This window comes from Typopeltis vanoorti, chromosome 23 (genome assembly GCF_054136105.1).
Source record: "Typopeltis vanoorti isolate ZY-2024b chromosome 23, IOZ_Tvanoo_1.0, whole genome shotgun sequence".
NCBI classification, from domain to species: domain Eukaryota; kingdom Metazoa; phylum Arthropoda; class Arachnida; order Uropygi; family Thelyphonidae; genus Typopeltis; species Typopeltis vanoorti.
In genome coordinates this window covers 17,432,538-17,459,282 of record NC_143571.1, presented here as the reverse complement: position 1 = coordinate 17,459,282, position 26,745 = coordinate 17,432,538, and the positions used below count along the sequence as shown (strand labels likewise).

General features: G+C 36.7%; 1 protein-coding gene across 1 annotated transcript in view; it reads left to right on the top strand.

Annotated features, from left to right (window-relative positions):
- Hdc (histidine decarboxylase) overlaps positions 1-26,745 on the top strand; it is a gene marked incomplete at its 5' end in the record, with an annotated part of 294,140 nt that overhangs the window by 231,611 nt on the left and 35,784 nt on the right. The window contains one exon of the mRNA XM_090413242.1: positions 5,893-5,994. Coding sequence (XP_090269368.1) covers positions 5,893-5,994 — 102 coding nt within the window. The remainder of the gene's footprint in view (positions 1-5,892; positions 5,995-26,745) is intronic.

The window sequence follows — 26,745 nt, the reverse complement described above, 5'->3', positions numbered from 1 at the left end:
TCACCACAATTCCCATATAAGCTATTTGTTCTTCCATTTCTGCAATGTCACCACATGGATGATATACTCTTGCAAACTGCTCACTCAGTAATTCTACTATATCAACTGATTCAGTTACCTCCCTACCATCGGCATTCTTTAAAATAAATCCGCCCTATACATTTTTTCTTTTACTTGCAACATATCGAAAAAACTGTTTGGGATTCTCTTTAGCCTGCATGGCTAATGTTCTTTCATAATCCGCTTTTGCTTTTCTTACCACACTTGTTATCCTTCTGGACTGGGCTTTATACTGTTCATGTGCCTGCAGGTCACCTTTCTCCTTAAATTCCCTCCACAGTTGTTTCTTTTTTTTTTCAGCTCAAGCTTAATGGTGTTATTCATCCATTTAATCCCTACTTGATTTATTATTCAGACTCTAGGTATAGAGTCAGCCATTGCCTCCTGCAAAAACTTCTCAATTGCCTCCCATGCACTATCAACATCCAGCCCTTGCAGTTTTACATGCCATGGCACTGAACCAATCAAACTTTACCAGCCCGATAATGCCACATGTACCCTTTCTTAATTGTAAATTCCACACCTTTAGCCACCTCCCAAGTCAAGACCCTATGATCACTCTCACCAATTGGTGGCAATGTGGTCATGTTCGTTACAGTCAAATCTTCAGATGCAATTACTAGGTCAAGCACTCTCTGACCCCTAGTATTTTCCATTACATGCTGTTGCAAATAGTTATCCCTTAATAACTGCATAAAACCCAATTCCTTCCCCCCCCCCCAATGTGTCCCTCCTCCCTCCAATCAATGCTACTATAGTTGAAATCTCCCATAATAATTACCCTCCTTCCACTCATTTCTTCTATTTGCTTATGCATACTATCTCCACCATCTTTTCCATCATCTAGTCTATAGCAGCATCCAATTGTATATTTTATTCTGCTAGCCTCAATCTCACACCAAATGGCCTCAAATGTTCTCTTTTCTCTATCCTGCAATTCAACTTCTATTCTCCTTGGCTGCAGCTCATCAGCTATCATCAATAATACTCCTCCCCCACACCTTCAATCCCACTAGCTATATCATCTTCAGTCAGCCATGCTAATGCCAATAACCTGTGGTCTGGAAGTGCCAACCAAGGCCAAAAATTCTTCCTTCTTGTTCCTAACTCCTAGCATTAGTGTACATGAATTGCAGACCCCTGTTAGCCCCATCCCTATCTTGATGCCTTATACTAACTATCCCATTCTGATTTGTTGTCCTTATTCGCTCGGGCATATTATACTCATTCATACACTCAACTGCCTCTCTAAGGTCTGCATATCTACTTTCCCCCCTCACCCCTTAATAAATCTAGTTTCCCTCATTTAGCACATCCACTTCATTCAACAACACTTTTTCAAGTCTTCTTACACCGAATCCATTCAAATGCAAACCATCCATCTTATATAGATCCTTTTACCCATCGAACTCACTCCACACGTTCATAAATTCCACACCACTCATCCTGCATAACTCACGCATAAAGTCATTTGCAATTATGGTCATCCTTCTAAACTCTTCACTGTCATACCACGGAAAAAGTCTAATCATCCTAACTCTCTCACTCTTTTCTTTTGCTACCTCAAACAATTCATTCAGGTCCTCTATCATTTCCATTTTATCTTCTTTCAAATCATCTGTACCTGCCACCACTATCATTTCTTTCACCCTTTGCTTTTGCTCCCTATAGACTCACTTACGTCCTTAATGGTCGCACCAGGTTGGTACGATTTTGTCAAATTCTCTACTATCACACCTCGTACTAATGAGGTGTGATAGTATAGAATTCTCCATACAGCACTCGCTCCTTCATTTTGTTTACGTTCACAATCATACTCCTATGATTGTGAATATTTTTCCTATCATACTTTTTTTTATTGGCTGGTACACTCAGTAGACATTTGTGCATACGCTCCAGCTGCAGCTTTGCTCTATGTATCGCTCTGCTCAACAGCGCAATCTCACTCATTGCATCTATCTCATCTTTTTTATTATCTGTTAAACCATTAATTTGCTCTGTATTAATACCTTCATTCACACTTTCTACATTCACGCCCTCACGGTTCTCTGGCAACCTCGCAATTTCTTATCATATCGCTATTTTCTACATTCTGAAATTTGACAAAAATATCACACTCATGACCTGAAATACACTTTAATTCCTCATTTTCCTTACGTTTTCTACACACACGTTCACTCCATTATCATCATCTAATCATACTCCAACTGCTCTCCGCAAAGCATACATTTCGCAGATAGTACATTGAATAATCTCCTTTATATTATAGTTATTGAACATAGATGGTGAACCATTATTACTAGCAGCCATTTTCCTTCTTACCGGAGCCATGTGCACGCGTCTATTGTATTTTATCAAATTAATAATTGAAACAAAACACCAAAAACACACAAACAGACACACTAAGATACTAAAAGCAAACAAAACTACATAATATTCAAGCAAAATTGTCAATGATAACTTAAAATAACACTTATCTTATCAGGAGCTCTCAACAAACACTACGGACCACGAGTCCCTCTAGCGGCAATTCCCTATAATGAAAAGCTATAATGAAAAATTATAATGAAAAAACTATTGAAAAAATATTCAATGATTATGGCTGTTGTCCTAACCCTCCACAAGAAGAAATTAACAGAATTTGTATTCCATATGTTAAGAGACTTTCAGAAAAAATAGCAAGATTACTTTGGCAGATTAACATACGTCACTTTCCATCCAGTTTGCAAACTCAATACATTCCTTATCTCACCAAAAGATAAATATCCTCCTTATATCCTGGAGTTTGCAGAATCCAATGCTCTTGTTGCTTATGTTATTATGAACAAACTGGCTGATCTGCACAAATTCGTTCTTGAAGAACATCAAGAATACATTTCTCTTAAAGAACCCAACAAATCTGGTTTAGCAAGCCATGCTTTATCTAAAAAGCACAAGATTTAGTGGAACAAAATCAAAATGTTACACAAAAGTTACTTTCTTCTGGAAAGACTACAAAGAAAGTTGTGAAGAACACATTTGCAATCCCAAACCTGAACAGAAGTGATTGCTTAAAACTTTCTCAATTTTGGACAGTTATATTAACTAATATTCACTGTTTGTGTGTTCCCTAATTGTAATGAAATTTTGCTTCTATTTAAAAATAATTAATTTATTGTGGTCTATTTTGAATATCTCTTAATGCAGATGGAGCTATTCTCCTGCAGCCTATAGTGCACATAATATCACATGCTTTCAATTAAATTGTTGTTCTTATTTAGTTTTCCTATAACTATATTGACAATGGCTATGAAATTTAGCCAAAAATTTAACAAATAAAAATATTAAATGTAAGCGATTCTGGTATTAATATTTTATGATGGATGAGAGGAGAATGGCCAGTCAAGTCAAAGATAATCCAAGGGAATTCTTCTGCTATGTGGCAAGCAAATGGAATAATGTTGAGTTTCTGAGGGATAACTATTTTAAGCAGCATGTGAAGGATGCAACATAGTTTTCAAGACTATTCTGGAAATGGTAGAAGTTCTACAGAATCTGATTAACTGCAACAGAAGTGATAGTGTGAGATTTTGGTGCACCACCCTATCTTCTCATCAGCATTAATAACAGAAATTGTCATGAAGAGTGCCACTGTTGGCCTCCATGCATGTGACTGTCCTTATTCTTGAAGTCATTTTATTCCTATTCTTAACTGAATGTGTATTGTTACAGTGTCCCTGATAATGCTAGTAAGTTGGCAAAATGTCATCTTCTAAATTATTTACTTGCATTCTAGTTTCACGTAGTTCTTGTTCCAGAAACTTCAACATGAATCGAAACATACTATGTTTATTTCTTTCTTCATTATAACTTGTAGTGTTATATAAGGCAAATAGATATACAAGGGGAGAGGAGTTGAAAAGTTCTGATAAACACCTAGAACAAAAATGATATTAAACCAACTGATACAACCACAAGAAAGAACATATCTTAAAACCCTTTAACCCCCATGTTTCATCAAATTGTATAATTTGTTCTTTTTTCTGTTTGGATATATAAGACATCAGACATGTCAATTTCTTCATGGTGATTATCACAACTTTTCAGCACACCCTCATATACCTAGAATCAACAGTACATCTATATACTATCAATGGTATATCAAGAAGAACTTACGGAAAGTTATGTTGTGTTATTATAACACGTGATTATGTAATCACCCGATATATTATCTTAAGTGCCTCCATAGAGCATTTGGAAGGACATACCATCCTTTGACTACAAAAGATCTGAGTTTGATTCTCATCATGATAAGAGAAATCTTTCCATGATTATATATATATATATTTTTTTTTTAAAGATGAAAGATGAAGTTAGCTGATCTCACATGGAGAGGGTTTTTCCTTCAAAAACTTAGATTTTTTATTCCATATACAGGCAAATGGGCTGTAATGTACACACAATTTACAAGACAAAATTTACTATTAGTGAAAGCAGATGGAGTTGTTTGCAGATTGAGGATTAAGTATGTTGTGTGGACTGTCCTCCCAAGGAGTTCAAAGACACCTCCAAGGAGTCTTTGAACTCCTTGGAGGTGTTACATGGAAATAATAATAATAATATATCAGTGACTTATCAATCCGTAACACTGATAAATGGCTCATCCAAAATAAACTAGGCAACATTATCAGAAATCAATAATGATAATAATAATAATAAATAAAATTATTATTATTATTATTATTATTAACATCTGACCTCCATGGAATCAGAGATTCATGTGGAAGATACACGCTATTGCATACAATGCTCATCCAACCATGCTTCAAACTAATTCAATGTGTCTGCATTCACAACACACTCAGGCAATGCATTCCACTCACCGACCACTCTCAATGCAAAGAACCTTCTTCTCACTCCTCTGTTCACACCCTCTTTATACAGTTTTCAGTGATGGCCTCTTGTTCTACCCCCTCTTCTCCCATTCTGTGAAAAATCTCTTCCATGTCAACCTGATAACAACCCCTGACTAGCTTATATATCTCAGTCATATCCCCCTTCCCACTCTTCCTCCTATTCATGAGGCTCTGTAACTTACATTCTCTCAATCTGTCCTTGTATTTCCCACTCCAGAGACCACTGACCACTTTGTGAATCTTCTCTGGATCCTTTCCAACATATCCTCGTCACCATGCAAACCCAGCAGCCAAATCTGTGCACAATCATAGAGAAATAAAATTTTTAAAAAAATTAAAGAAAAATACAGTGCTTTTACATCTTATTTTTAATTTGTGATAAAAGGGAGGACTTAGAAAGTGTAACTCTTGGTGAAGAAGGGAGGGAGAATAAATTAATCTAGAAGTTCCTTTTTAACAAAATACGATAAAAGAAAACATTTTGAGTTTGAACATTTCAAAATCATTGTTTATGATTTTGAAATTGTGAACAAGTCCATTCCACAGTTTTTGCAGGCAAAGGAAGAAATTATTAAAATTAAAATTTTTCATTTATATGTTCTTTATAATACAGTAATAATAAAAAAATATAAATTGCTGTATATCTACATATAGTATGGAATGGAATCTTGATTTGCCATACAGTTTGTACAAATCCTTGCCCATTGCACAGCATATCTGTTGACAGCCAGCCCACAGGCTGCTTCTTAATTGGAAAGTATGTGTGTCATACATCACATGTACTAATGTTATCACAATAAAAAAGTAAAAAAATAAAATAAAAATAAAACTTTTCACATTGTAGCCTTTTTTTGCAGTTTCCATAGACATTGTTTAATTCACTCTTCGAAATCAATTCTATTTATAGTATCACTAATAATAATCATTATATCAACAGGGTGTTTCTTTGGCAAAAGAGTTTGAGATGCTTATACGCTCTGATAACAGATTTGAAATACCAGTTGAGTGCCATCTGGGACTAGTGGTCTTTAGATTAAAAGTAAGTTTATTGATAAACATGTAAAATAATATCAAATACTGTTTTGAAACTTGATTCTAAATATCTGTATGGATGCGTAGACACTGATTATTATCACATTGTTGTTCAGAGGGGAAAATACTCATCTATGGATAATAATTAACTAACTTTACTAAAAAAAATTCAGCTAATGGCTTGTATTCCCATATAGGGAGTAGGCAAGGCTGTTATCAATAATTAAGTGGCATGCAATGAAGAGACAGTTAACAAGTGCCGCCATCTTATGTTAGCCAACTCTATCACAATATTTTTAATGTCTGAAAATAGTGTGGGTTCCACGGTTGATTTTCTTGAATTTCCAGGAAAAAAAACCTGCTTGCCTGTGCCAGAGATCAACTAACTTGGGAACCAGTCGAAAAAAGCTTACAAAAAGTTCTTCTAGTCAGTGACTAGAATTGAACTCGTGATACTCTTTCTTTAGGCAGTTTAGCAGTGAGGAGTATAAACACCACTTCCACTGAGCTACACAGGCTCTGCTATTAAATTATTAGACCAATATTTTGTCTTAGTCACCAAAGCATCTTCATGAGTACAAAGAGATACATTCTACCTGTGCAAGCAGGCACAGTAAGAAAGCAAGCAAAGATTGAGTGGGGGAAAAAAAAAAAAAAAAAAAAAAAAAAAAATTCAATATTCTAAAATCTTAGCTGGCATCCTTCTGTGGGTCTGGTGACAGAATCTTGCTTGTTCCATTGAAGATTTAAAAATGATTATCTTCTAGATTTAGGTTAGGTAAAACAGCCATATTTATTAAAATTTGGAGAATGTTGCAAAACAGTGCTGCAACAGATTCCAGGAAAAAAATAGTCTTCAGATTTGTATCTGCTTTTTTTTTTTTTTTTTAAATATAAACAATGAGATTCCTCCCCCCTCTCATCATAGGATCCAATGATCTGTGTTGATAACATGGTCTGCCATTCATGGGTGAGCCAAGTTAAGTCAGAAACTATGCTCTGAAGACTTAACATGTCTTATTTATATTACTGCAGGTTTATTTATATAGGTAAGGCAGTAATATAATATCAGGTGATGAAAATGATCTTTTATCTGATGACTTACAAAATCCATACTATGGTTTTCTCACTTGAACCTGCATTATCACTCAAGCCACTCACTATCATGTAGGAATCTGTACACATCCTACTTTTTTGATATCGTGTATAGTTTTCCTTATTTTTTTCTAAGTTTTTTTTTTAAATTCTTATTTCCAAATCCTATATTTAATACCAGTGAACCTTTCAAAAGTAAAACAGTTCAGTTAATTTTTTTTTTTTTTTCAAAGTCAACATAGTGAAAAAATAAAGAGAATACTAAGACTTATCAACATCTTATATTATGAGGGTGACTGATAAGTTTTTGGATTATCTTCTGTATTGTATATCATAATAAATAAGTGCATCATCAAAGAGCATGTGATCAGCAGTTTACCACAAGGTACTGAACTGAGGTCATTGCTATTTAATTTGGACATAAATGATATAGAAAGGATTTGCATGGAATATCTGATTGTTTGCTGATGCAAAATTGGGATTGCAATAGTCTATTTAAATCATCTGCATGATGATTTAAATCAGCCAACAGTGTAGGCAAAGGATAATGGTTACCAGTTTAATGGGGCAATTCTTCTTCTTCTTCTTCTGCAGTTTCTCCCACTTAAGTGGGGGTCACTGTTGATGATGAGTCTCCTCCACATCCTCCTGTCTTGGGCTATCACCACATCCAAGTTCTTCATCCTCAAGTCCTCTTCTACCAGCTCCCTCCATCTCTTCTTTGGCCGCCCACACTTCCTCCTTCCTTGCACATCCATCTGCATGACCCTTCTTCCCACATATTCATCCTCCCTCCTCATCACATGACCAAACATCTCAGCCTTGCCTCCTGTATCTTCGCTCCTAAATTCATAACTTTCACTGTTCCCCTCACATAGTCATTTCTAAGACGATCCTTTCTGGTCACACCGCACATCCACCTAAGCATTCTCATCTCTGCTACTTCCATCCTGCTGATGTTATTTTTCCTCAGGGCCACAGTTTCTATAGCATACGTCATAGTTGGCCTCACTACTGTCCTATAGATTTTGCCTTTCAGATTGATTGCCACCCTCTTATCGCATAACACTCCAGCCATCTCCCTCCAGTTCCTCCAACCTGCTTGTATCCTGCATCCCACTTCTTTCTCAGCTCCTCCATCTTCTTCCACTGTTGAACCTAAGTATCTAAAGTCCCTCACCTTCCTGATGACATTTCCTTCCAGCTCCAGATCTGTCTCCTGGCCGCCACCCACTGTGCAACACATATACTCTGTCTTACTTCTGCTCAGTCTCATACCTCTCTCTTCCATTACTTTTCTCCATCTTTCCAGTTTAGTTCTCGCTTCTTCTCTTGAATCTGCACACAGCAAGATGTCATCTGCATACAACATTGTCCAAGGTGCATCTTCTCTCACCTCCTCCGTCACCACCTCCATCACAATGTTAAACAGAAACGGACTTAATGCTGACCCTTGATGCAAGCCAACTGTTACTTGAAAATTTTCTGTCTGTGTGCATGTATAATCAATGTGTATGATTATACATGCACTTTGGGATGAAAAAATTACAAACTGTGTCACACTGATGGAAACAGACTGCAAGAAATTGATTAGTTGAGGTATTCAGAGGTGATGGTGGACATGGAGTTGACATTCTGAGAACATATTGCAAAACGTGGACAAAATGGCTCAATCATTTGTTGGACGTTGAAGAACATATTAATGAAGAGAGGTCATTGTACCTCTTTATCAGGCTTTGATGTGCCAGATCTGGACTGTTTTGCACAGATTTCGTCACCTAGGTTTCTTGGAAACGAAGAAGTGGTTGAAAGGAACAATAGCCACGTTTCCAAGATAGTGACAGAATTTCTATAGAATATTTCCTGTGTGGATAGATAGAAGGTATATGAATCACCGAGTTCAGATGATAAAGAGAAAATAGGTGCTATGATAAAGTGTATAAGTTACTAAACAGTCTTTATAGGATGATGCAGAAGAAAATTTCAACATATTTCAAGAGTGAATCAAAAGATCGCCATTGGAAGTTAAACAAGTGTGAATGGCAAGATCCTGACAACTAGATTTTCTGCTTGGAGATCAAGTGGAATGGGTTATCAGAGATGGTTGAGTGCTTGTCAATTACTAAATTGGATAAGTTTTTGGAATTTAAAGAAAGGTATGAATGGCATTGTTGTGGGAAAAATGATTGTAGGCCTCAGTGTCTTTTCTGGCACTATGGAAATGCATTATATGGATAATAATGATAATATTAATATGCTTTTCCTGTTTTATCTCATTATTCATCTACTTCATATTTCAAGTGTTTATCCTCCAAATTATTGGAATGAAGTCATATCTACTTTTAAAATGTACTTACTTCATATTCTTATTTAGTTCTTGATATCATAATAGGCTGTCTAGTTGTCTGAACATATATTGTAGCCTCTCTAGACTGTAACCACATATCCCTATCTTTTAAATAATGCATGCTCTTGTCTGGTCACCTCTCATGTCAAAAATACATGATCCAAAAATACACCTGAGGCAGCAATGATATTTCATTTACTATCACTTTCTGAGGTGTTATCACTAAGTTCATGATCTGTTTCTCTTAATTTCCTAATTCTCTTGTTTTAAATAACAGTCCCTTAACAACTTCAGAATTTCACTTTTCATATTTCCCTATGCATTTTCCTCTTTCTGTTTTCTTTCTATAATTAAAATCTTTCATTATGATCATTGCTTACCTGCTTTTTTTATGTGAATTCCACCCATGAAAGGTTATTGCAAACTTATAATACATTAACTACCATAGGATGGCTAAGAATTTTTTTTTTCTATTTTTATTGATTTTGCATATTTTATGTATTTTTATTTATTTTTACATAGCCCAGAAACCCTGCTCTAGAAACAAAACATGAAACTTGATGATGTACACACAAGTTATTTTATATTTATTCTGTGATGATATTGTGTAATTTTTATACCGAGTGTTGCTGTGTGATATTTGTTTTTGGAATGCAATGTTTGGCTAAATTTTTTAGGCTAAATTTTTGCAATATTATTTTAAAGTCTTTGTTTCTTGTTAGTACTCTGGAACAAAATGGCAGTTAAAGGGAGATCATTGCTTAGGTCAGCACATCAGAAAAATAAGGTAGCATGGATTTTTTGAGAATGGTAGTGTGTCTTGAGTGTAATATGTGTATGCATGAGGAGTGTGTGTGTGGGGGGGGGATTTGTGGATATTTATGTGAAGAGGATGAATAAGAGAGAAAGTAGCGAGTGTGGCTAAGTAGGAAGTACGATATGCTGATGGACGATGATGATATTTGAATCAAAGTAAGGAACATGGCATCATAAATGAAATGGATGTCGAGGAGGATTGTGTGAATGTTAAAGGATGTGAAACTGATGGCAAAGAAAATAATGCAGTTTACAATAAGAAGTGTGTGAAAAACATAGTGCAATTTAATAGTAATCCAGTGAGGGCTGATGGCAAAAAAAGTATGTGTGACTGATGGTAAGACTGCAAGAGTGAATGATAGCAAAAAAATGATGCAAGATGTGAAAGTCGAGTTGGTGAAGATGAGTCAAGAGTGAAGTGGATGTAAAGTGAGATGAATAGAAGTGTAGATATATATGGAAGAGGAAAGAAGATTGAAATGAATGATGTCAGTATGAAAGGTAACAACAGACCAACAGGTGGCATTGTATGAGGATTCAATTATTAGAACTGGTAAATGAGAAGATGCACAAAGTTTGTTTTTCAGGAGGTAAAATGAGTAGAGTGATTGAGGTATTGGAGGTGCAAGTGAGCAAAACACTTGGTAGTGGTAGTAGGAACAGGGTTGACTGGAAACAAGAATATTAGACTGGATATCAGGAGGTTGTTGAGAAAAATAAAAGATATTAAGATAATAAAAGAAAAATAAAAGATGATAGGAAAGGTAGGAAGTGTGTTGCCAAGGTATGACAGTGATGAGTTGAGGCAGTGCAATCTGCGAATGTGTGGGATGAATTTCAAGTACAAACTGGACTGAGTAAGAGTGATGAACTGCATTTGAATGGGTTGGGTTCAAGTCATGTAGAGAGACTACTGCTGAAAGAAACAGTAACGAGTGCATTTCCCTGTCTGCTTTGTACAGAAGGAAAGAACAAGTGTACAAAGCAGACAGGGAAATGGGGGGAGGAACTCAGGGTGATATTATTATTATTATCAACATTTGACCTCCATGGAGTCAGAGACTCATCATGGGAGGTACTCACTATTACATACAATGCTCATCCAACCTCGTCTTAAACTGATTCAATGTGTCCACATCCACAACACACTCAGGCAATGCATTTCACTCACCAATCACCCTCCATGCAAAGAACCTGCTTCTCACTCCTTTGCTCATACTCTCCTTATACAGTTTCCAACAATGGCCTCTTGTTCTACTCCCCCCTCTCCCATTCTATGAAAAATCTCTTTCATATCTACCTGATAACAACCCCTGACCAGCATATATGTCTCAATCATATCCCCCCCTTTCTCCCCTATTCACGAGGCTCTGCAACTTACATTCTCTGAATCTGTCCTCGTACTCCACATTCCAAAGATCACTGACTACCTCTGTGAATCTTCTCTGTACCCTTTCCAACATATCCTCATCACCGTGAAAACCTGGCGACCATGAAATATTGTGCACAATATTTCAAATATTGTGCACAATAATTCATATGAGGCCTGATCAAGGCCTTATACAATGAAATCATAACCTCTCTATTTCTGCATGTCAGGGTTCTCTGCATCATTGCCATTATTCACATTGTCTTCACAACTTGTGCAATGTGGCCCTGAATTTCACATCCCCGTCCACCATTATTCCTAGATCTCTCATCTCCTCTACTTCTTTTAAAGTTTCCCCACCAAGTGTATACTTTGCATCCCATCGTTGCTCACCAAATCTCAAAACCTTACACTTGGTAATATTGAACTGATAGTTCCACTTATCTGCCCATTCATGCAATCTATTCACGTCCTCTTGTAAGGCAGCTGACTGTGCATTGCTCTCCCCAGTTTTGCATCATCCGCAAACAGCTGGATATCACTAGTTAAACCCGACTTAATATCATTAACATACAAATTGAACAACAATAACTAGCTAAACAAAAGTCATGGGAGGACTTTGGCAAGAATATAGAAAATAAATATCAAGAAGGTGGCAAAATATTCTGGAGGTTGTTAAAGAAGATTAGGAATGGAGGAAAGAGTGCTGTAAAATGAGTTAGAGATGATAAAGGTGACATGAAAATGGGAGAAAAAGATATCCTTGAAGTATGGAGTAATTACTTTGAAAAACTGCTAAATGAAACAAGCAGTGATGACAGCACAGTGGTAAAAAACACTGACCAGGCATGCAGTCAGGAATACATATCCATACTTGAAATAGAAAAAGCCATCAAAGGCTTGAAATGTGGAAAGTCAGCAGGAGTAGATGATATTCGACCAGAAATGCTGAAGTATGGTGGTATAAGAGTCTTACAGTGGCTGCACTGCATAGTTCAGAAAGCCTGGACAGAGGGATGAATTCCCGATGATTGGAGTAGAGCTCTCATAGTACCCATATATAAAAAGGGAAATAAAACTGCATGCGAGAATTACAGAGGTATTTCCCTACTGAGTGTTCCTGGCAAGATCTATGCAAGTATACTTGAGAAACGGTTGAGAAAAATTGTGGAAGAAAAGCTTGGTGAAGAACAAGCTGGATTCAGGCCAAATAGAGGCTGTCAGGATCAGATCTTCACTTTACAACAAATAGTCGAGAAAGCATGGGAATATAACAAAGATCTGTATTTAAGTTTTGTCGATTTGGAAAAGGCATATGACAAGGTGCCAAGAGAGAAGCTATTCAATACGCTGCAATTATATGGTGTCAATGGGTCATTATATCAAGCAATACTTAGTCTTTATTTGAGTTGTAAGTCAGCAGTTAGAATTGAAGGAAGTACATGAAGATGGTTTAATGTTAAATCTGGTGTGAGACAAGGATGTACATTATCCCCTCTGTTATTCATTATCTATATGGATCACATTATGAAGGAAAGTGGTATTAAACATGATATCAAAATTGGAGATGTTAATGTTATTTCTTTGCTTTATGCGGATGATGTTATACTTCTAAATAAATCCGCTACAAGTCTGCAAGATTCTCTGACTAAATTGAATAGCTGTTGTAATAGATATGGTATGAAGGTCAGCAATAAAAAGACAAAGACAATGAAAATAGGCAGAATCATTGAAAATGTCAACTGTGTTGTGAATGGAGAACCTGTGGAACAAGTAAAATATTTCAGCTACTTAGGCACGATTTTTAGTGAAGATGGTAAATTCAATATAGAAATAGACAACAGAATCAGCAAATCTGGTATGGTGGGAAGTCAATTGAATAAATTCATATGGAATAAGAGAGAAATTAGTCGGAACACTAAATTAGCTGTATACAAGACAGTGTTCAAACCAGTTTTAACTTATGGATCTGAGAGCTGGGTCAGAAGTAAAACACTTGACCAAAGACTAGAGACTGCAGATATGAGAGTCCTGAGAAAGATTAGAGGTGTGAACAGATGGCATCAATGGCAATATCATATTAAAAACGAGGATATTAGGAAAGAACTTGACATTGTCAGCATCCAGGAATGTGTTAGGCGAGCTAATCTCAGGTGGTATGGTCACTTAAACAGAATGGGCGAAGAAAGATTAGCAAAACAAGTGTTCTCTGCCAGGTTGGCAGCAAAACGACCCAGAGGAAGACCAAGATATAGGTGGATTAATACGGTACAAAGTGCCTTAGACGATAGAAATATAAGATCTGATAATGTTGGAGTCTTGACAAGTAACAGACTGATTTGGAGGAAGGAAGTTAGTAATGATGTAATTTTTTTTCATGTAGTACTATCATATCCTGTACACACCCCTTGAGGGTACATGGCAGGAATTTGATGATAATGATGATGATGGCCCCAAAACTGATCCCTGTGGCACACCACTGGTGACCTTTCTCTTCCGAGATACTGTAACCCCATATACAACTTTCTGATACCTATCTGACAGCCAGTCACTGATCCAACACAGAAGTCTGTTATCCAACCCCATCTGTTTCAATTTATTTAAGAGCTTATCATGTGGCAGTCTATCAAAAGCCTTTGCAAAATCCAAGTACACCACTGTATATGCATCTCCTTTGTCCAAGGTATATTTGTTACCTTGTTATAGTACATAAGTAAGTTAGTGAAACATGATCTCCCTTTAACAAACCCATGCTTATAACCACAGAGAATACTGCTGTTATCAACCCATTTCTGTATCTTACTTCTCACCAATCTCTCCAGGACCTCACCACAACTCCAGATATACAGACTGGCCTATAATTTGAAGCTACAGCCTTATCCCCACCTTTATGCAGTGGAACAATTTTACACTCCTTCCACTCCCTTTGAACCTGTGCTGTTGCAAAACTCTTATTTAACAGGCATGCCAATGCTACTGCCAGTTCTCTGGAACATGAGAAAAGTTGATGCTCAAAGAGGAAGTAAATGTGTGAATAGACAAGAAACAAATAGGATGGCCTAGAATGTAGAAGGAACAATTGGGTTTGAAGAGGGTTATGGGATGGGCAATGAGAAGGAGAGGAATGGTTAGAAGAAGACATGGAGGAACAACATCTAATAAATGTGACACTTTGTATGGATACAGAAATGAATGTTTATGTTTTTATATGAATGCTAGGAGTATCAGAAACAAGAGGACAAAATTTGAACTAAATAGGTTTATTCACTCCAAAATTGTTTGAATCAGTGAAATGTGGTTAGATGAGGATGACGTCCTGACTGGAATAGAGATGGAAGGATATGATTTTTGTGAAGATAGAAAAGGTAAAAAGGGATACGGAGTGCTGTTGATGACAGAAAAGGAGTTATGCCCTGCATTTGCATGGTAGAGATGAAAAGAGGAAATAGTGGCAGTGGTTTTGAGGCAGTGTGGTGTGAGATAGAAGGGAATAGAATGAAAGAAATACTTAGATGTGGCTATAGATCAGGAAGTGTGGAGAGTAGCAACCATGAAATTCATAAGCAAATTAGCCAAGCAAATAGGAAAAGGGTGATCACATTATGGGTGATTTTAATTATGACTATAGAGATTGGGATGAGGAGATAGCAACTAGAAGTAAAGAAAATTAATTTCTGGAAGTTTTGAGAAAGAACTACTTCAGGCAGTATGCAACAGAAGGCATAGAAGGATTGAGGATCTTAGATTTGATCATCTCATCAGATGTCATTATAAATGAGGTGTCAAATCTCTGTCTGGTAGAATTTTTGATACCTGATTTATGGGAGGAGGAGAGACTGACTGTGAGTGAACAAGAGGTATAGTTATAAGTTTGTGGACTTGATGATATATCACCATGTATTTTGATGTAAGGTGCCAGGGAAGTTCAGAACTGCCTTGACATATTGGTTTGGTATGAATCTTACCCACTGGGTCAAGTTCTGAAAAAGTAGAAAGAAGGCAAGATTTGTACCATATCATAATGAAGGTGACAGAATTAAATTATAACTAATATGTGTGTTAGGTGTTGTGGTTAAAGTGTTGAAGAGGTCAGTGAGAACTAGTATTCAGAACTGGGTGGATAAGAATGATATTCTCTTTGATGTACAGCACAGATTTGCTAAAATGAAGTCATGTTTAGAGGCATTGGAAAAAAGGAGATGGATACATAGTAGTATTCTTAAATTTTGCTAAGATATGATAAGTTGATAGTTGATAGATCAGATAGCCAATCTTCAATCCCTTGCACTAATCTCATATCCAACAGATGGGGTTGGATGTGAGATTAGTGCAAGGGGTTGGAGATTGGCTATCTGATAGGTATCAGCAAGTTGTATATGGGGAAGCAATATCCTGGAAGAGAAAGTCACCAGTGATGTGTCTCAAGAATCTCTTTTAACACCATTGCTGTTTAACCTGTATGTTAATGATATTAGGGAAACTTTGAATGGGGTTATTTAGTTGTTTGCAGGTGATGCAAAGTTGAAAAGAACCATGAGGAGTAGAATAGATGGTGTGGCTTTATAAGAGAACTTGAATAGACTGAGTGAATGGTTATATGAGTGGGGACACGTTCAATGTTGAAAAATGTAAGGTTTTAAAATTTGGAACACAATGATGGGACATAGAATTTACTCTTGGCAGGGATATATTTTTGGAGGTGGAGGAAATAAGAGATCTTGTAGTGATCGTCGATAATGATCTAAAATTTAGAGTACACATTGCCAACATGGTGAGGACAACACAACAAATTCTAGCAATGATGCAGAAGACACTGATTGTAGAAGTAAGGAGATTCTGGTTCCATTGTGTAAGGTCTTGATTAGGCCATATATCTGCTACTGTACACAGATTTGATTGCCTGGTTTTCAAAAGGATAAAGAGGTATTGGAAAGGGTCCAGAGGCAATTCACTAAGATGGTTTCTGGTGGTGTCTTCGTAATGTCAAGTACGAGGGTTGTTTGAAAAGTTTGGTAAAAAAATAAGTCAGACACATTTTATTGGAAAAAATCACCTTTATTTCTCAACAGTCTCCATCGAGGTCTACACATTTGGTCCAGCGAGTTTCCAATTTTTTCATCCCATCTAAAAAGTAGGATTTGTCAAATTGTGCAAAATAGTCATTGACAGCCTTGATGACATCCTCGTTTGAAGAAAATTTTTTCCCACCGAGCCAAATTTTTAAGTTTGGGAACAAGAAGTTGTCACATGGAGCCAAGTCCGGTGAACACATGGATGTGTTCAAATCTCAGTTTGCAGTTTTACCATTTCAACGGCCAATGTATGAGATGGTGCATTGTCTTGATGAAAAAGCACTTTTTTTGTGTGCCAATCTTGACCATTTTTTCTTCAGTTCTTCTTTTAAACAGTCCAACATGATGCATAATAGACTCCTGTTATTGTCTTACCCTTTTCCAAATAGTCTATCATGATAATTCCTTGGGAATTCCAAAAAACAGTGACCATCACCTTCCCAGCTGACAAAACGGTCTTCGCTTTTTTCGGTGTTCTTTCACAGGGCATTGTCCACTGTTTTGACTGCTGCTTGGACTCGGGTATGCAGTGGTGGATCCAAGTTTCGTCTACAGTCAGTCAGGAATCGAAGCAAAAAATCCTGTGAATTGCAATTAAATATCGCCAAACACTGCATCGAAATCTCTTTTCGCATGCGTTTTTGATCGACAGTCAACAATCGTGGCATCCATCACGCACACAGCTTTTCATGTGCAATTTTTCATGCACCCATTCAGTTGAGATGCCTACAATCTCAGCAATCTCACACACTTTCACTCGGCAGTCTTCCATAACGATACCATGGATTTTGTCAATCATTTCCTTTGTAGTGACCTCAGTCGAGCATCCGGAGTGCGCTTCATCTTCAATGGCCTTACAACCACGTTTAAACTCATTTATCCAACAATAAATAATCTTTAATGCTGGTGCAGAGTCCCCATGAACTGTATCTAACTCGGCTTTGATCTGTGTGGCCATTCACTTCTTCAAATCAAAGTGTTAGTGTTTTATCACTGCACAAAACTCGTTTTTCTCCATTTTTATGAAAAATGTGAACACGGTTATTTTAAATGTTTGCCAAACAAGAACTACGCATTGCATGTGGCTAAAATTTTGCCATGGGTCATGAAAAAGATGATGCATGCCGACACTGGTATGAATGAACGAATTGTGTTGGCGTCTATTGGAAATTTACCAAACTTTTCAAACAACCCTCGTATGAAGAAAGGTTGAGAAAATGCAATTTACAGAGTCCAGTGGATAATTGGAGAAGCAATGATATGACAAAGATGTATAAGTTGGTAAGAGGTTTATATCAGATGAATTTGAAGAGGTTTTTCTTAGAATAGTAGGAGATTGGGAGGTGACAAGAGATCATTGTAGGAAGCTGTATAAGGAGGATGTGAGCAAAGGAGTGAGAAGCAGGTTTTTTGCATGGAGAATGGTAAATGATTGGATTGCACTACCTGAAAGTGTGGTGTCTGCACAGAATGTGAATATATTTAAGGCATGGTATGATGAGCTGTGTGTATGACAGAGGGACCTCCAATGATGATATTATTATTATCCCCATCACATTTTTGACTCCATGAGGATCAAATCCCTTGTCTGTGTTATCCTCTTTAATCTCCACTCTGACAGAATGGTATTTATCTGTTGTCATTTTAATGGAATTTTAATGGATATTCTGTTCTTGAGAATAGGATGAAAGAAGTTAAGAAAGAAACTGCAAAGTGGACCATGCACATAGTTGACAGTGATGAACTAAAAGCAGAGCTCTCTAAGTACTCATAAGGAAGTGTTGTATGTACCACATCAAAGATTAGAAGTTTTGTATTACAATAATGCAACTGGAGTGTAGAAAGGTACGAAAGCTAGGCATTTGGAAAGATTAATGTGGATGAACACACCGGCAATATTACCTCAACTACTTTGCACAGATTCTATTGTCTGAGATTTTTGGAGATGAGAAAGTGGTTGAGTGGATCTAGAGTCAACTGACCAAGAATGTTATTTATTATTATCATTATTATCCCAAGACCACATGGAGTCAAAGACTCATCTAGAAAATCCTTTTGTCATACAGCTGATCACATTGCACCTTAAACACACTCAGATTTTCTGCAGACACCACACTCCCAGGCGTGGCATTCCAATCATTTACAACTCTGCATGCAAAAATATCTGCTTCTCAGTCCCCTGCTCACACCCTCCTTATATAGCTTCCAGGGATGACCTCTTGTTCTCCCCTGATTTCTCACCATTTGCTGTAAAACCTCTCCAACATTCATCCTATAACAACCCCTTACTAACTTGTAGGTTTCTATCATATCACCCCTCTTCCTCCTTTCCACTACACTCTGTAAATTACATCTTCTCAACCTTTCCTCATATTTAACATTCCAGAGATCAGAAGCTGCCTTAGTAGTTGCCTCTGGACCCTTCCCAACATCTCTTCGTCATTTTGAAAACCAGGTGACCAAATTTTGAGCACAGTAGTCCATGTGTGGACTAATCAAAGCCTTATACAATGGAACAAAAATCTCCTTCCTTCTACAAGTCAGTGTCCTCTGCATCAATCCCAGAATTCGTTGCATTGTCCTTACAATTTTGGCAATATGTCCTCTAAATTTCAGACCTTATCCACTATCACCCCAAAATGTCTTATTTCCTCCATCTCCAATAATATCCCCACCAAGCATAAATTCTACATGCCATCTTTGTTTCCCAAATTTTGAAACCTTACATTTTGCAACATTAAACTCGCATCCCCATTTCCATGCCCATTCACTCAATTTATTCAAGTCTTCTTGTAAGATCACAATATCTTCTCTATTCTTCATAGTTCTTTCCAACTTTGCATCATCTGCAAACAACTGAATATCCCCATACAAATCTTCACCAATATCATTACCACACAAGTTAAACAGCAATGATCCTAAAACAGACTCCTGAGGCACACCACATGTGACTTTCCTCTTCCTGGATATTACTACCTCATACACAACTTGCTGATACCGATCAGATGGCCAGTCTCTGATCCGATGCCCTAATATAATATCCAACCTCATCCACTCTAGTTTGACTATCAACTTATCATGTGGTAATCTATAAAAGCCTTTGCAAAATCTAAGCATACCACTGTGTATCCCTCTCCTCTGTTCACATTATTGTAATAAGTAGATTACTAAAACATGACCTCCCTTTAGCAAATCCATGCTGTCCATCAAGGATAATACCATTGTTGTCAACCCAATTCTGAATCCCGATTTTCCCCAGCTTCTTCCACTCCTTAACCACAACACCTAACACACAGATAGGCTTATAATTTGATACCTGAGTTCTATCACCTCACTTATGAAGCGGCACAATCTTGCCCTCCTTCCACTCCTTTGGAACTCGATCTAGTGCAAGACTCATTAAAAAAATATGTAAAGGCAGATGTCAACTCCCTGGCACATTCTTTCAGAATACATGGTGATATATTATCAAGTCCCACAACCTTATTAACATCAAGTTTACTCAATTTCCCATACACCGCTTGCTCACTTACAGTCAGTCTCTCCTTCCCCATCATCAACTGCTCTCAGTCTCTTTATGATGTTACATTCACAAGAATGAAAGACCTTATGAACTGCTCATTAAGTATCTCCACTATATCTTCTGCAGTAGTTGTCCTTATACCATTTTCTCCAATCAATGTCATCTTTCCATATTAATTCTTTTTTGTGCTGGCTACATATTGAAAGAACTCCCTAGGATGCTTTTTGGCTTCATTAGCTAACTGCTGCTCATACTTCACTTTTGCTACCCTTACCAACCAAGTCACCCTCCCTGCCTGGTCTTTGTAATCCTCATGGAATTGGTTATTATGCTGACTCCATAATGCCTTTTTTTCTCTGTATCACATGCTTAATCTCTTCATTCATCCATTTCACACGTACCATATTTAACCTTCTGACTCTTGGAATACATTTAGATATTGATTCTACTGTATGCTTCTTGAATATCCTCCAAGCTGCATTGATCTCTTTTCCAGCTAACTCCTCATTCCATGCTACACCTGCAAGCTGTCACCTGAGCTCTTCATAATCACCGGCCTTGTTGTTCCACATATACCCTTTTCTCACAGAGGTCCTCACACTGCTGGCAACCACCCAGGTAATCACCTCATGGTCACTCACACCAGTTGGTGGGTGATTTGACACTTCATTTATAATTACATCCTCTGATGAGATGATCATATCCAAGATCCTCAATTCTCGTATGCCCTCTGTTACATACTGTCTGAGGTAGTTGTCCCTCAAAAACACAAGAAACTCATTTTCTTTACTTCCAGTTGCTATCTCATCATTCTAGTCTATAATGCCATAGTAAAAATCACCCTTTTCTTATATGCTTGGCTAATTTGATTATGCATTTCATAGTCACTACCATCCACATTACCAGGGCTATAACAACATCCAACTAAATATTTCATTCTATTCACCTCTATCTCACACCATACTGATGTGTCTGTGAACTGCTGTCTTTGATTGATAGGTAGGTAGAAAAGAGAACATATAGAAATATAAGTTATTAAGGATTTTATAGGATAGATATAGAAGTTTTTCATACATGATAATAGAAAAAAGAAAAAAACAAAAAGAATTTGCTTCTGGAAAGCACATAAGAGTGTAATTATCAAGGGCAATAGTATTACATTTTTTGCTTGAAGCTGTGAATGAGTTGAATGGAGTTTCTAGAGTAACTGTCTGCAATAGCCAGCAATTGAATTTAACCACACTACCAGCCAGGACGTATATATATGTCCAAGTTTCCATGGATGCGAAGTGCATATTAAAATTGTAATACCATTGATATTACATTGAAATATATGATGAATACAAAGTGTATGAGGATGCGTATTTGATCCATAATGGCCGATAAGGTATTACAGTAGATATGATTCGACATTGTGAGAATAAAGCTGAGTGTGAGTCTTCTCCTGTGATGAGTCAAAACACTTATCATGAGAGGGGAGGTCCATACCAACATTAGCTTTTATTCACACAATGTTCATATATTATTACTACTACTACTACTAATAATAATAATAATAATCTGTTGTTTCATGGATACTTGTGACATAAGACTGAATGATATATAATCACATAACCACAAGAAAGATATTTATTTAAACAAATATTTCAGTCTGGAAATAGCAGACAATCTTCAGTGGTATTACAAGAACAGTTTAAAAAATACAAGCTAGAATACTAACAATAGATCATTAAAATTAGAACACGCCGCGTGATGTTATATCACTAAGTATGAAACGGAATATTTTGAAGTAGAAACATGATTGAATTTGCTATTTAAAAAAAAATAAAATAAAATTAATTAATTAATAATCTTGATTAGACTTTCCCAGATTTTGATATAGATATACAGTCATTACAATTGAGGTTGGGGCGATGGAGCAAGGCCTCCACGCTTTCCTTGAACAAACGTTCGAACCTATAATGGGATCTATGTAAGAGGCGAGTCCTGGACCAAAAGATGCTGTGGTCAGTTTCAATCCCGTGTTGAGCCAATCCAGACTTTTCAGGTTTGTTGTGAAGAATGGAGGATTTGTGTTCTTGGATTCTTTTTTCAAGAGAACGTCCAGTCTGTCCAAAATAAGAGAGATCACAGTTGCACAGAATTTGATAAACTCCAGGAAGAGATAAAGTTGGGCATTTGTCTTTAGGAGAAGGAAAATGAGAAGACAATTTGTTAGTCCTCTTGAGTTGTTGAGTACTTTTTTCAAAAAAGCCATTGAGTTTCATGTGTTGTTGGATAGTAGAAAGTTCTTTCTGTGGATAATCAAAATAGCAAGTTTTGATTATCTACAGAAAGAAATTTTAAATAGCAAATTCAATCATGTTTCTACTTCAAAATATTCCGTTTCGTACTTAGTGATATAACATCATGCGGCGTGTTCTAATTTTAACGATCTATTGTTAGTATTCTAGCTTGTATTTTTTAAACTGTTCTTGTAATACTGCTGAAGATGGTCTGCTATTTCCAGATATTTATATAACCAAAATATTTGGTTAAATAAATATCTTTCTTGTGGTTACGTGATTATATCATTCAGTCTTATGTCACAAGTATCCTTGAAACAACAAATTCTTATCCTTCATGGGGAAAATGCTACCAAAATAATTGGTAAATTAGGAAAACTCTCAGTTATGCAAGGTAGGTTACGAGCAAAGATTAATTTCTTAAAAAAGTGCTGCGACAACAAGATTATTCCCAATTTCGCTAAGATTAAATAAACAATAAAATCTCCTGGAGCTCATAATATTTACTGGAAGACTAGTTTATCTCTAATCCATAATCAACTTAAAGCTGCTAAATGACCTTGGTTAAATAAATATTCACAGTCATCAGATTTCTGATCTGCGCATCTATATATCCACAAATTTGAATCCACATCTTTCTCACATAGTTCTAAATGTGGCTAAACGTTCTACTCAACGTGCTTATAATAAACTAAGTCAACATCTTAACCATAAATATGAAGCTCTTTCGTCTAGACAATCCAAGCCATTCGTAACTCCAGATAATTGGATTGTAAATATATCCAGACGTCCTTTGACTAAAAGCGAAACCCTCATCCTGTCAAAAGGACACGATTTTTCTATTGTTCCAAATAAGATACCATATCTAGATTTCCTAGTTAACATTGAAAGGAATCTTAATCATCTAACCAGTGATAAAGCTAATGCTCTTCGCCTAGAAGTCACTTCGTCTCTACTTAAGGCCAAACTTCCTCCTTCCAACATCTCCTTCTGAAATGAAATCTTTACAGTCCTTAAGAAAAAATAATCACCTCATTATCACTAAAGCTGACAAGGGAAAAGCAACAGTAGTTATGCACTCAGCAAATTACAGAAGAAAACTTTCTCTTTTGCTTCGAGATCGCTCCACATATCAAGAAATTGATTATAATCCAACCAACAGACAGCTAAAGAAATTAAATTCTCTCTTAGATGAAGTCATCAGTTTGGATAAAGACACAATTGAAAGACTTGAAACTCATTTTGCAAGACCTCCTAGATTTTATGGCCTTCCAAAAATCCATAAGATTGACTATCCTCTTTGTCCAATAGTAGATTGTATTGATTCTCCTACTTACCGTATAGCCAAATATCTAGCTAAATTATTGAAATCTTACATTGGCAACTCTAATTCTTTTTTAAAAAACTCCTCAGATTTCTTAGAAAAATTAAAAAATGTCTCATTACAACCTATAGATCTTATGGTTAGCTTCGATATAAAATCTTTATATACCAATGTACCTCTCAAGGAAACTTTAAAATTACTTGCTGACATCTTTCCTCAAGATATTATAAAACTATTCGATTTTGTAATACATTCTGGATATTTCGTATGTCAAAATAAATTTTACAGCCAAGTAGAAGGAATGGCCATGGGAAGTCCTCTCTCTCTCCGGCTTTAGCCAACTTTTATTTAGAACATTTAGAAAAAGTCCTCTTTGCATCTATTTTCTCTCAACCATCTTTTTTGGGTAAGATATATAGATGACATTTTTACTATTTGGCCTCACAGCAAAAACGCTTTACCTTCTTTTTTAAACAGTATTAATTCCTTGCATCATCGCATAAAGTTTACTATGGAATTAGAAGAAAACAACCAGTTATCTTTTTTAGATGTTCTCCTCATCCAGTCACCTTCAAATATTCTTACAACTACAGTATACAGGAAACCAACATTCACAGGTCGTTATATTCTTAAAGAATCAGCCCATCATCCATGTCAAAAAAGGAATTATAAAATGCCTCATCAGAAGAGCCAAAACTAATTGTTCTACTTTTGATTATCTACAGAAAGAACTTTCTACTATCCAACAACACATGAAACTCAATGGCTTTTTTGAAAAAAGTACTCAACATCTTCTCAATTCTTATAATCCTCCACAAAACAACAAAGTTTCAATACGTCGAGTGCCTATTCCTTATATTTCCGGTATTTCAGAACCTATCGCAGGAATTTTAAATAAATACGATTTAACAACTGCGCATTCATCTATTAACAAATTGTCTTCTCATTTTCCTTCTCCTAAAGACAAATGCCCAACTTTATCTCTTCCTGGAGTTTATCAAATTCTGTGCAACTGTGATCTCTCTTATTTTGGACAGACTGGACGTTCTCTTGAAAAAAGAATCCAAGAACACAAATCCTCCATTCTTCACAACAAACCTGAAAAGTCTGGATTGGCTCAACACGGGATTGAAACTGACCACAGCATCTTTTGGTCCAGGACTCAACTCTTACATAGATCCCGTTATAGGTTCGAACGTTTGTTCAAGGAAAGTGTGGAGGCCTTGCTCCATCACCCCAACCTGAATCATAATGACTGTATATCTATATCAAAATCTTGTAAAGTCTAATCAAGATTACTCATTAATTAATTAATTAATTTTTTTTTTTTTTAAATAGCAAATTCAATCATGTTTCTACTTCAGAATATTCCATTTCATACTTAGTGATATAACATCACGCGGCATGTTCTAATTTTTACGATCTATTGTTAGTATTCTAGCTTGTATTTTTTAAACTGTTCTTGTAATACCACTGAAGATTGTCTGCTATTTCCAGACTAAAATATTTGGTTAAATAAATATCTTTCTTGTGGTTACGTGATTATATCATTCATAATAATAATTATTATTATTATTATTATTATTATTATTATTATTATTATTATTATTACCACGGGCTACTCCAGGAGTCCTTAGACTCATCGAGGCCCTAAACATCATGTTCACGCAGCTGTTCAACATTCTCACAGTATCTATCATACCTTGCCTTGAACTCGCTCACTGTCATAGCACCCACAACAGACTCTGGCAGCTTATTCCACTCATTTACCACTCTAAAAGTAAAGAACCCAGCTCTAACACCCCTGCTAACCACGCTCTTGCCCAGCTTCCATGGGTGTCCCCTAGTTCTCCCACCACCAGTCCTGATCTCAAAAATATCATCTGAATTAATCCTATAGAATCATTTTAGCAATTTGAATGTCTCAATCATGTCTCCCCTTTTCCGCCTATCAACTAGTTTCTGCAACCCACAAATCTTCAACCTGTTCTCATATGGTTCATTCCGTAGACCTGCTATCATCTTAGTCACTCGCCTCTGGATCCTCTCAACCTCCTCCCCATCAAGAAGGAACCGAGGTGACCAAATCTGGGCACAGTAATCGAGATGAGGTCTTATCAAGGCTCGGTACAGAGGTACAATAACTTGTTTTTCTCTGCTCGTCAACGTATTTTTCAACAACCAAGTGAGTTGATGAGCTGATTTAGCTACTTTCGCAATGTGCCCCCTAAACTTCATCTCCCTATCCACCAACACTCCCAAGTCCCTGGCCTCATCAATCTCTTGGAGTACAGTTCCACCAATGTGGTATACTGCTGCTAATCTTTTCACTCTGAAATGCATAACCTTACATTTTGTCACATTAAATTGACATCCATTCTCCTTAGTCCAGAACTCCAATCTATCTAAGTCATCTTGCAAGACTTTGACATCTTCTGCATTCACTATTGCCCTACCCAACCTTGCATCATCAGCGAACAAATGAACTGTCCCACTTAGACCCTTCCCTATATCGTTAATGAACAGATTAAACAGCAGTGGTCCAAGAACAGAACCCTGTGGCACACCACTAGTCACAGGCCGTTTTTTGGACTCTACTCCTGAATAAACTACTCTTTGATATCTCTCCATCAACCACCCAGCTATCCATCTCACCAACCCTATATCCATTCCCATATGTTGTAGTTTACGGATTAGAATTCCATGTGGTATCCTGTCAAACGCCTTTGCCAGGTCCAGCAGTATCACTGTAAACCCATTTCCCTTATCCAGTTCAGCCGTCACCTTGTTATAAAACTTGAGCAAGTTACTGAGGCATGATCTACCCTTCACAAAGCCATGCTGTCCTCTGTACAGTATCTCATTTTCATCAATCCATTCCTGTATTTTTCCCTTGACTACTTTCTCCAAGACCTTGACAACGACTC